At 40.2% G+C, this 12,955-nt stretch overlaps 1 protein-coding gene across 1 annotated transcript in view; it reads left to right on the top strand.

Moving 5' to 3' along the window:
- The window catches only part of agps (alkylglycerone phosphate synthase), a 158,917-nt gene that overhangs the window by 136,811 nt on the left and 9,151 nt on the right, over window positions 1-12,955 (top strand). The window contains exon 19 of the mRNA XM_072579139.1: window positions 4,109-4,166. Coding sequence (XP_072435240.1) covers window positions 4,109-4,166 — 58 coding nt within the window. The remainder of the gene's footprint in view (window positions 1-4,108; window positions 4,167-12,955) is intronic.

The raw sequence follows: 12,955 nt of genomic DNA, 5'->3' as shown, positions 1-12,955 counted from the left end.
AGCATCTTGCGTCTTGACATTTACTTCTGTAAGAGAATATTTAGAATAAAGAAGACCTGTCTTTTTTTTTGCTCTCTGGTGATATACCTTATGTGCAATTCTAGAGTTTTTGTTCTTTTTGATTTCTGACTTTGTTTTTAGCTGAAAAGTTCAATAACAGTTTTTCTTTCTCCCAATGGAGAAATCCTTGCCTGAAGATTTTTGCCTCACTGACACCATGTTTGAAATCTGAAATCTTCAATGTGTGCATCATTAGATGGTCAGCACTACACAAATCTATCTGGTGCAGGCTACAGTAAATGATTGCGAGGAAGTTGAAGTTTAAAAAAAAACTTCAGCATGGAATAAGTTTATTCTGCTTTATTAAAGGTTTGTCTGACATTAAAGAAGATTAGCAATTTTAAGAATCTTTCAATCTTTCCCTTTGTTGTTTCAAAGAACATTAGGGTCAAAGAGATATAGAGTGCACAAACAGACCTTTTGGTCCAACTCCTCCATTCTGACTAGATACCCTAAATAAATCTAATCTCATTTGCCAGCACTAGGCCCATATCCCCCTCAGCCCTTCCTGTACCAGCCTCCACCACTACCTCTGGTAGCTCGTTCCATGTATTTACCACTCTCTGCGTGAAAGAGTTGCCCCTTAAGTCCCTTTTTAAATCTTTCCCCTCTCACCTTAAACCTATGCCCTCCTATCTCTTGACTCCCCTTCCCAAGGGGGGGGCGGACTTTTTCTGTTTACCTTTATCCAGGCCCCTCATGACTTTATTAAATCCCTGATGCTCCAGGGAAAACAACGCCAGTCTGGTCAGCCTCTCCCTGTAGCTCAAACTCTCCAACCCTGACAACATGCTTGTAAATCTTTTTTTTAACCTTTTCAAGTTTCATGACATTTCTCGAGCAAGGAGACCAGAATTGCGCGCACTATTCCAATAGTGGGCTAACCAATGTCCTGTACAGCCACAACGTAACCTCCCAACTCCAATACTATTTCAATTACTAGGGGTCAAGAGTTCAAAGTGAAAGAGGAAAACTTTAGGGGAGATATACGAGGCAAGTTTTTTTACGCAGAGTGATGCGTGCCTGGGATGCATTGCCAGCGGAAGTGGTACGGGTGGGAACTATAGCGTCATGTAAGATGGATCTAGACAGATACATGAATGGGTGGGGAGCAAAAGAATACAGATCCTTAGAAAATAAATAGCAGATTTAGATAGATGATATAGATTGGTGCAGGTTTGGAGGGCCGAAGGGCCTGTTCCTGCACTGTAATGTACTTTGTTCTTTATTGATCAGTGCATTGCGTAAACAAAGGCAAGCATACCAAATGCTGAATTCACTATCCGATCTACCTGCAACCCCACTTTCAAGGAACTAGGAACCTGTACTCTAAGGCCTGTTTGTTCAGCAACACTCCCCTGAACTGTACCATTAAGTGCCCTGATTTGTCTTTCCAAAATGTAGCCCCTCATATTTATCTAAATTAAACCCCATCTGCCATTCTTGGCCCATTGGCTCATCTGATCGAGACCCCATCTGATCTGAAGTAACCTCCTTTGCTGTCCACTACACCACCAACGTTGGTGCCATCTGCAAAATTACTAACTGTACCTCTTATGTGCACTTCCAAATAATTTACATAAATGACAAAAAGCAGTGGACCCACCACTGATCCTTGTGGCACACCACTGGTCACAGGCCGCCAGTCTGAAAAGTAACCCTCCACCATCACTACCCTCTGTCTTCTACATTTGAGCTAGTTCTGTATCCAAATAGCTAGTTCTCCCTCTTCGTTGTGATCTAATCTTACTAACGAGTATACCATGAGGAACCTTGTCAAATGCCTTACTGAAGTCCGTATAGATTACATCTATTGCTCTGTCCTCATCAATCCTCTTTGTTACTACTTCAAAAAAAAACTCAATCGAGTTAATGAGACATGACTTCCCGTGCACAAAGCCATGGTGACTATCCCTTATCAGTCTTTGCCTTTCCAAATGCATATAAATCCTGTCCCTCGGGATTCCCCCTAGCAACTTGCCTAACACTGATGTCAGGCTCACCAGTCTATAGTTCCCTGGCAACCACCAGTCTTCCATCGCCTCACCTATGACTATCGATGATACAAATATCTGAGCAATCACTTGCCTAGCTTCCGACGAAGTTCCCACGGATTTATCCACCTTTACGCATTTTAAGATGTCCAGCACCGCCACCTCTGTAATATGGACATTTTCTAGATGTCGCTATTTATTTCCCCACATTCTCTGTCTTCCATACCTTCTCCACAGTAAACACTGATGCAAAATATTCGTTTAGTACCTCCCTCATCTCTTGCTGTTCCACCCATTGCTGATCTTTAAAGGGCCTTATTCTGTCCAGAGTCAACCTTTTGTCATTGATGTATTTGTAGAATCCCTTTGGATTCTCCTTAACCCTATTTTCCAAAGTGATCTCATGTCCCCTTTTTGCATTCCTGATTTCCCTCTTAAGTATACACCTACTGCTTTTATACTCTTCTCGGGATTCACTCGATCTCTGCTGTTGGTACTTGCCATATGCTTCCTTTTTATTCGTAACCAAAACCTAAATTTCTCTACTCATGCAGCATTCCCTACACCTTCCAGCCTTGTCTTTCATCCTAACAGGAACATATTGCCTCTGGACTCTTGTTATCTTATTTTTGAAGGCTTCCGATTTTCCAGCTGTCCCTGCATATATCCTTCCCCCAATCAGTTTTTCGCTTGCCCAAAATCAAAGTTCACCTCCTTCCAGTTTAGAACTTTAACTTTTAGATCCGGTCTATGCTTTTCCATTGCTATTTTAAAACTATGGACACTGTCCCTAGAGTGCTCCTCCACCATCACCTCAGTCACCTGCCCTGCCTTATTTCCTAAGTTGGGTCAAGTTTGGCACCTTCTGTAGTAAGTACATCCACATACTGAATCACAATTTTCTTGTACACACTTAACAAATTCCTCTCCATTCATGCCCTTAACACTATGGTAGTCCCATTCTGTGTTTGGAAAGTTAAAATCAACTACCATAACCACCCTATTTTGCTTACAGACAACTGAGATCTTACAATATTTTTTCTCAGTTTGGCTCTGACTATTGTGGTGGCTACAGTACAATCACAATAAGGTGACCATCCCAATCTGGGGCGGCATGGTGGCTCAGTGGTTAGCACTGCTGCCTCACAGCACCAGGGTCCCAGGTTCAATTCCAGCCTTGGGTGACTGTCTGTGTGGAGTTTGCACATTCTCCCCGTGTCTGTGTGGGTTTCCTCCGGGTGCTCCGGTTTCCTCCCACAGTCAGGTGAATTGGCCATGCTAAATTGCCCACAGTGTTAGCTGCTTTAATCAGAGGGAAATGGGTCTGGGTGGGTTACTCTTCGGAGGGTCGGTGTGGACTTGTTGGGCCGAAGGGCCTGTTTCCATGCTGTAAGGAATCTAATCTAATCTCTTTTCTCATTTTCTCCCAAATAATATCCCTGGACGTATTCCCAGGATTTTCGTACAAGTGCAGCTGTTACATTATCCCTAATGAAAAATGCACTGCCTAATCTCTTGTCCCCCTTTCTATCCTCCTCATAGTATTTGTATTCTGGAACGTTAAGCTGCCAGTCCCATCCATTTCTGAACATCTCTGTAATTGCTATGATCTCCCAGTCCTGTGTCCCCAACCATGCTCTGAGTTCATCTGCCTTCCCTGTTAGGCCTCTTGCATTGAAATAAAAGCAGTTTAATTTATCAGTCCTACCTTGTTCCCTGCTTTGGTCCTGTCTGCCCTGACTATTTGACCCGCCTCTTTTCCCAATTATCAGCCTCAAACTGATCCCTTCCCTCACTATCTCCCTTTGTATGGCCAATCCCTGATTTTTGTTCGGAATCTAAATATGTTTTGAAACTTCTGAAAATGCCCAAGTATTAATAGAAAAGAGTAGAGTATAATTTATGGTTAAAGCTGATACTAAATTGTGCAGGGAAATCTTTCTAGATAGCATTTTAATAGCTTCATTCTACACACAATCAAAAATGTTTGAACTTGAGGTATATGTTGATGAATGTATTTAACTAATAATTTTGATTTGTTTTTATTAAATTAGGCTTCAGCCAGAGAAGAGATACTCGAAAATGGAGGAAGTCTTTCTCACCATCATGGAGGTGATTACAATTTCTCATGTGCTTTTCTCCTTCCTTTCTCAGACTTGTACTGTACAATAATGTTCTCTTCAATTCCGATGCTTTATGCAAGTGGCTTCTCTCACATTGCAAATTGGGACTGAGTAGATAGTGATGCCTGGAATCTGGCTTATAATTGGTCAGCCCCCTTCTATAATTTATTTACATTTCCTGACCAGCCCACAGCACAGACCAGGGAGTTCAAATTTGCAAAGGTTTATTGCTCAGTACTGAGCACAATACATTTATAGGCAATCTTTATTTAAATATACTAACTTTGGCTCTTAGGATCAGCGAGTCATAGTCATACGGCATGGGAACAGATCCTTTGGTCCAACTAGTCCACACTGACCATGTTCCCAAATCAAACCATTCCCACATGCCTGCATTTGGTCCATATCCCTCCAAACCTTTCCTATTCATGTACTTACCCAAATGTCTTTTATCTGTTGTAACTATCTGCAACCACCACTTCCCCTGGCAGTTCATTCCACACATGAACCACTCTGTATAAAACAGAAAAGGTTGCCTCCTCATATATTTTTTTTAAAAGTTATCTCCTCTCTCAAAATAAACCCCCAAGTTTTGAACTCGCCCACTGTTGAGAAACATTCCTCGCTATTCACCCTATCTGTACCCCTCATGATTTATAAACCTCAAAAAGGTCACCCCTCAATGTCCTCCACTCCAATGAAAAAGGTCCCAGCCTATCTTTATAACTCAAACCTTCCATTCCCGGCAATAGCCTGGTAAATCTTTTCAGAACCCTCTTCAATTTAATAATATCCTTCCCAATAGCAGGGCAACCAGAACTGTGAACAATACTCCAGAAGAGGCCACACCGATGCCCTTTACAACTTCAACATGACATCCCAACCCCTATACTGAAAGGTCTGAGCAATCAAGACAAGCATGCTAAACGTTGTCGTAACCACCCTGTCTACATGTGATGCAAATTTCAAAGAATAACGTACCTGAACCCCTAGATCTTTCTATTCTGCAACATTACAAACACTCTACTATTAATTGTATAAGTCTGGCCCTTGTTTGTTGTACCAATATGCAATATTTCACACTTATCCAAATTAAGCTCCAACTCCCACTCCTCAGCCCATTGACCCAATTAATCAAGAGCTCTTTGTAATCTTAGAAAACCTTCTTCACTGTCCACAATAGGGGAGCGCAAAAATAAATATCGATCATGTTTAGAGTCTGCAGAAGGTATTTACTAGAATGGGTCCAAGAATGAAGAATTAGCTTTAGATGTATAGTCTGCATAATGTCCACTCGATCTCCGAGAAACCGAGAAAGCCAAGAGAAGATTTGATAGATATTTAAGATTATGTATGAATGAATTAAATAAAATAAATAAAGAAAAATGTTTCCAGGTTTAAAATGATAGGGAAAAGAAGCAAGGCTGATATGAAAAAAGATCTTCTTTCTGTAGTGAACAGTTAGGATTCGGGATGCAGTGCTTGACAATGTGGTGGATACAGACTCAAAAGTTACCTTCACAAAGGGATGGGTAAATATTTAAATGAGAATAAATTATCGGGATATGGGGGTGCATCTTAAGGGATTTGGTACTGTCTTAGTAGTCTGAGTGGCCTCATTCTGAGCTGTATTATTCAGCTTCTCTCTATTCTCCTGCCAGCAGTGCGGGCCTCCAAGGTCCATGTATAGCAGTGATGTCCGGAACTGATAGCCAATACTCTTAACATCATATAATGTGTGCAGAACCTCGGACAGCCACACAGTTTAAAATGAACATGAGTATTGATCTATAATTCTAGCCAATAAGCCAGTGAGCCTGACATCTGATGTATATTAATATTTAAATTCACCCAGATATGGTAAATGAAATCTGCATGTATATAATACAAAGAAGTTGACATGACATTATGTCGTCAAGATCTTACCTAATGGGGAGATCTTCAAAGAGATAACAGGCCTGGCTCATAGTATATTTAAATTTTAGCTTTTCATATACTATATCAGCAATTAATTCACAAATTTGAAAGGTATGAATATCAACCAAGCTTCTGTGATGGATTGAAAATTCATAAAATAAATGAGTACCAGAACAAGAATGTTCCTCTTTTAATTATGCAGGACATTGTTGAGGCCACACCTGGAATATTGTGTACAGTTTAAGTCTCCTTATCTGAAGAAAGATGCTCTTGCTGCAGAGGGAGAGCTGAAAAGGTTTACTAAATTAATTCCTGAGATGGTAGGACTGATGTATGAGGAGAGATTGAGCCAGTTAGGATTGTATTCACTGGAGTGCAGAAGAATAAGGGCATTCTCTTAAAAACCTATAAAATTCTAACAGGTTAGATGCAGGAAGGGTGTTGGAGTCCAGATCCAGAAGTCATAGTTTAAAGATAAGCACTAAAGGACTGAAATGAAAAGTTTCTTCCCCAAAGAGTAGTGAACCTGTGGAATTCACTACCACACAGTGATTGAAGCCAAAACGTGTTTTCAAGATGGAGATAGACATAGTTCTTGGGGCTATACAGATCAAGGGATATTGGGGGTGGGGTATTGAGTTTGATGATCAGCCATGATCATAATGAATGATGGATCAGGCTTGAAGGGTCAAATGCCTGCTACTATCTTCCATGTTTCTGTATGTTTAAAGTCAAGAAATATCAGCTAAATTGTGAATGGACCTTCATCAACATGACAATGAATTCAATGAGCAATTTTTTTTGTTCGAGTCAGAAATGGATAAGGAAATTAATTTGATCAGGATTCTATAATGCTTAAAGGCTCTTATGAGACTGGTCTTTAAAAGTCTATTAATTGTTATTGCTCAAATTCAAGACAGGTTTCACAAGTATTTAAAGTCAATTGTACAAATGTGATTAAACAATGTTAATGCTTTGATCAATATTGTTTGCTATACTTGTGTATGATATGAATAACTTGGAACTGATAACACAACTATAATTTTTACAAATGTTGCCAAGTCATGGAAGATAATATTTTGAATATTAGTGATCAGATAAACTAAACACAAAAGGCATTGAGGTTGAATGAGGAAATGAGATACTGAATGGAAAATTACATCAAATGGAGGCAGCTTCATTTTTATTAGGTAGAAAAATGGTGTTAAAACTCAACCGCTGTAGACAAGAGGAAACCATTTGAACAAAATCTGGTATTATTGATATATGGTTCATAGAAATAATTGGTGGTACGTTTTGACTTTGAATGTCTAGCCTGTAGGATAAAGTATTAATTCCAGGCAGTGAAAGGTTTGTATGAGACTCAAGTACATTTGTGCATGTACACTTCTGGTTGGTGTCAACGATATCATAACCTAAACTTGCTGTCATATCTTCCTTAAAGCATCTGAAATGTGAGAAATTGAAGAGGCTCAGGTTGCTTACGCTGTTTAATATTTGGATAATATTTCCCCATTCTTAAATGAACATGTGAAACATGTTCACTCATTCTCCAGTGGGAACAAGCCCAGCCTCTCCAACCGATCTTCCTCGTAAAGCAGATCACTGATCCCGGTATCAACCTAGTAAAGTGTTCCGAAGTTATTCCATTTTGCTTTTTGTATACTTCCTGCCAAAATGAAGAACTTCACACTTTGCTACATGATGCTTCATCTGCCAGAGTTTATGTCTACTTCAGCTCTCCAGATCTCAAAACTCCATGCTGCTTCCTTGACTGGAAACTCTCAGTCGTCCTCCACCTGGCGGAGTTTTCTCCACAGTGTTACTGTGCATAGCTTTGAGGTTAAAAACCTTCTGATGAAGGGCTTTTGCCCCAAACGTCGATTTCGCTGCTCGTTGGATGCTGCCTGAACTGCTGTGCTCTTCCAGCACCACTAATCCACTGTGCATAGCTTTGCAGAGTGTGATTAATTGAAGTAGCCAGTGCTGATTTCCAAATGGGAAGTGGTGCTCAGCAGACCCTATAAATGGATGGGCGAACCAGGGGAGAGGATAAATTAATGTGAATTAACAGAAAATCTTTCAGAAAGTGCCAGATGAATACTGTTAGAAAACATTGAAGCATATGGAATTAAGGAATGTTAGCAATTTTAATATGTTAAAAACTGGTTGGGAAACGAAAGAGATTTGGGTGGTGGTGGTTTGGGAGTTCCTGGTAAAAAGTATTTACATGGTGTTTCATGAATTTCTGTTCTGGAATTGTGTATGTTAATGATTTGGAGGTAACCCTAAAGGGAGTGGTGTCTGATTCTGGAGGCAAAGCTAAAACAGGAATTCCTATCCAGGTGCCTGGAAAGCTGCCAGGGCATATTGATGGAATGTAGAAAAAATGTGCCAAATAGAATTGGCTGTTAATAAATGCTAGGTGATAAACTAAAATGTATCAAAGAAAGCAATTACATTTTGGAGGAAAGCCAAAATTGAGATTTTCAAATTAATATCAAAAGCAGCACTTCAACTGCACAAGGCCTGAAATAAAAATAATAAAATACAGGACTTTGTGGTAAAAGGCATGAAATATATGTCAAGTCATAATTGAGAGTCTATGTAAAGACTTTGAGAAAACCACCAATGAAGTAACAAACAGCTCTGCACTGCACATAGTTTAAAAGGTGTTGAGGCAGTAGAACTGGAATGATGTTGATTCATTAGGATGCTGCCTGGTATATGCAAAGAAAACCTGACCAAAATTTGCACTGTTTGGAACAGAGTAGATTAAATAAAGAAGATTGGTAGCAGTTTTAAAATTATGAAGGACATGTAAATGCTTGGTAGAAACAGTCTGTCACCCATGATTGAGGTATTTAGAAGTATTTATAAGAAATCTAGGAAGCAATTCAAGCAGAAGCATTATCAATGTTTCAAGAATAAAGTCAGGTAGCTAGTCAGAAATGGGATTAAACAGATATATGAGGGCAGGCATGGGTTTGGGAAGACTTGACACTTTGAAAAACATAATCTATTTCAGTGATAATATGCATTTCGTACTTTACTTGGTCATCTAAATCATTGTAAGTGGGGAGTTATGATCAAATGCACTAATTGCATAATGTCCATTATGTGATGAGAGGTGATGTATCGGGGAGTGAGGAAGAAGTGAGGATGCAGTAGTTGCATTCAGCAGAGAAGGAACTTAGGTAAACTCTATGGGGAGGCAAAATTGAACCTTTTTTTTTATTCATTCACAAGATGTGTGCATTGCTGGCCAGGCTAGCATTTATTGCCCATTTCTAATTACCCAGAGGGCAGTTTAGCGTAAACCACATTGCTGTGGGACTGGATGCACATATGGGCCAGACAGGGTAAGAACAGCAGATTCCCTCCTTTAAACAACATTAGTGAACCAGATGTATTTTTTCCAACAATCAGCAATGGTTTTGTGGTCACATCAAACCTCGTAATTCCAGATTTTTATTGGATTCAAGTTTCACCATCTGTCATAGCAGATTCAAACCTGGATTGCCAGAACATTACTTTGGTCTCCGGATTAATAATCTAGCAGTAATACCACTGGGCTTTTGTCTCCTCTGAAAATTTCTTCAATGGGCTGAAAAGACCCGAATGTGTTGAGGAAAGGCAGGCATTGAAGCTGTTAGCTGGAAGAAAAATCTTGCATGGTGTGGGGCAGACTCCTTTTAAAGCCTAGATAACTTAATGTTCCTTCAAGAAACAAGAAACATTCACTGGTCTAACTTTTTCTGGTTTGGTTAATTTATTCAGTTTCTAAAATTCAGTTCAGTGAGTTCAGTTTCTAAAATTGTTGGGGTTACTGCACTTCAAGCAATACCTTCTTGACATTGTGTCAGTTTTAGACTCTGCCATTAATCCATTTGATGCCATCTCTTAGATAAGTGCTTTCCCTCAGTGACATCAGCACTTTTTAAATTTATTCTAATAGAATTTTTACTACTTCTCCCTCTATGCTTAACACTGAGAACTTGCAAGCGTGTCTGATATCTTGGATAAGTAGCAACCTCTTCAATCTGAACATTGGGAAAATATAACTCCTATCCCCTTGCCTTAAGTTTCACACCCTTATGCTGAAACCAGTTCACTTCCTTGTCATTTGCTAACTGCATCAGCACATGCAAAACCTTATTGCAAAGGTGAGCTTTAATCCTATTCATCTCCGTCCGTAAAATGGATTATTTTTACTACTCCTTTTCTTCCATGTTTTGCCATTTGAATACAAAGATGACAATAGCCTTTGCTAATTTTCCACCATCTTCTGTCCATAAATTGCAGCATCTCTGTGTTACATCATGTATTGCACTAAATCCCATAACCCATCACTGCCATCATAGAATCATAGAGCTGTATAACATGGAAACACGGCCCATATCCCTCTAAATCCTTCCCAGTCATGTACCCATCCAAGTACCTCTTAAATGTTGTAATTGTACCAGCCTCCACCACTTCCTCCGGCAGCTCACTCACTCCATATACCTATGGCCCTCAGTGTGAAAACATTGTCCCTTAGATCCCTTTTAAATCCTACCCTCTTACCCTAAACCTTTGCCCCCTCGTCTTGGACTATTTACCCTTGTCTATTTACCCTATCCATGGCCCTCATGATTTTATAAACTTCTGTAAGGTCACTCCTCAGCCTCCCATGCTCCAGGAAAAATAGCTGCAGTCTATTCAGCCTCTCCCTACAGCAGGAACCCTCTAACACTGGCAATGTTCTTGTAAATCTTTTCTGAACCCTTTCAAGTTTCACAATATCCTTTCCAAGCAGAGAGACCAGAATTGAATGCAATATTCCAAAAGTGGCTTAACTAATGTACTGTATAGCTGCAACATAACCTCCCAACTCCTGTACTCAATGCACCAACCAATAAAGGCAAACAGATCAAACGCCACCTTCACTATCATGTCTACATCATCAATTTGTATTAATTTCTCACCTCCCAACATGTTACAGTTTACAACAGCTCTTCAAATCCATTTAGAGCCTTGCTAAACACTCCTCCTGCATCCATCCCAGCCACGTCTTTTCTCACATCATTTAGACCTCGAATCTAAACTTTTTGCACTTTCTTTCTCTTCTCTCCACCCACAAAAGCTTCCCATGCCAACTCCAGTTGCCAAAGGCTTATATTGTCTGTGCAATATTCAACTGATGCACAAAGTTATCAAGCCCATTTTACCAAAATGAAAAGTTTCCAAACATTATTTAATCCTTGAATTAAGAAAAATACAGTCAATTAAAAGAAGCTCAACAAAGTTCCCCATGGGAGACTGATTAGCAAGGTTAGATCTCATGGAATACAGGGAGAACTCGCCATTTGGATACAGAACTGGCTCAAAGGTAGAAGACAGAGGGTGGTGGTGGAGGGTTGTTTTTCAGACTGGAGGCCTGTGACCAGTGGAGTGCCACAAGGATCGGTGCTGGGTCCTCTATTTTTTGTCATTTACATAAATGATTTGGATACGAGCATAAGAGGTACAGTTAGTAAGTTTGCAGATGACACCAAAATTGAAGGTGTAGTGGACAGTGAAGAAGGTTACCTCAGATTACAACGGGATCTGGGCCAGATGGGCCAATGGGCTGAGGAGTGGCAGATGGAGTTTAATTCAGATAAATGTGAGGTGTTGCATTTTGGGACAGCAAATCTTAGCAGGACTTATACACTTAATGGTAAGGTCCTAGGGAGTGTTGCTGAACAAAGAGACCTTGGAGTGCAGGTTCATAGCTCCTTGAAAGAGGAGTCACAGGTCGCTAGGATAGTGAAGAAGGCGTTTGGTATGCTTTTCTTATTGGTCAGAGTATTGAGTACAGGCGTTGGGAGGTCATGTTGCGGACATTGGTTAGGCCACTTGGAATATTGCGTGCAATTCTGGTCTCCTTCCTATCGGAAAGATGTTGTGAAACTTGAAAGGGTTCAGAAAAGATTTACAAGGATGTTGCTAGGGTTGGAGGATTTGCGTTCTAGGGAGAGGCTGAACAGGCTGGGGCTGTTTTCCCTGGAGCGTTGGAGTGTGAGGGGTGACCTTAGAGGTTTATAATATCATGAGGGGCATGGATAGGGTAAATAGACCAAGTCTTTTCCCTGGGATGGGGGAGTCTAGAATTAGAGGGCATAGGTTTAGGGTGAGAGGGGAAAAATATAAAAGAGACCTAAGGGGCAAATTTTTGACGCAGAGAGTGGTATGTGTACGGAATGAGTTGCCAGAGGATGTGGTGGAGGCTGGTACAATTACAACATTTAAGAGGCATTTGGATGGGTATCTGAATAGGAAGGGTTTGGAGGGATATGGGCCGTGTGCTGGTAGGTGGAACTAGATTGGGTTGGGATATCTAGTCGGCAGGGACAGGTTGGACCGAAGGGTCTGTTTCCATTCTGTACATCTCTGACTCTAACATATATACCACGGATCATTCAGCATTTATTCTGTGAAATGCTTTGCAGCGACAAAATTGAATGTTAAACTTGAGGGCTTATTTTGAGAACACGGTATGACAAATTATAACACTACAATTATATCAGGTATAATACATTATTGTGGAAGTTGTTCTGTGCTGAATTTTCTTATTGTTATCCATTTCATTTACTGACCTTGAGGTCCTGCCCTTGTATTCTCTATTGAGAATTTAGTGTCATCGAAAAAATTGATTGTTTCTCTTGCACTGTCTCAGCTGTAATTGTGATTAATAATAGTTAGCTGGAAAGAGGCAGACTAGTTTGTCTGCTTGCAATTACTTTGTGATAAATGGAGTTCTTCTTACTTCATTGGTGCCTTGAAGAAAACTGGCGTAATCTAAGAAATATGAACTTCACCTAAGTTCTTATACTGAGA

This window comes from Chiloscyllium punctatum, chromosome 10 (genome assembly GCF_047496795.1).
Source record: "Chiloscyllium punctatum isolate Juve2018m chromosome 10, sChiPun1.3, whole genome shotgun sequence".
Lineage (NCBI taxonomy): Eukaryota > Metazoa > Chordata > Chondrichthyes > Orectolobiformes > Hemiscylliidae > Chiloscyllium > Chiloscyllium punctatum.
Note: the sequence above shows the minus strand (reverse complement) of the source record. Positions and strands in the feature narration are given on the sequence as shown.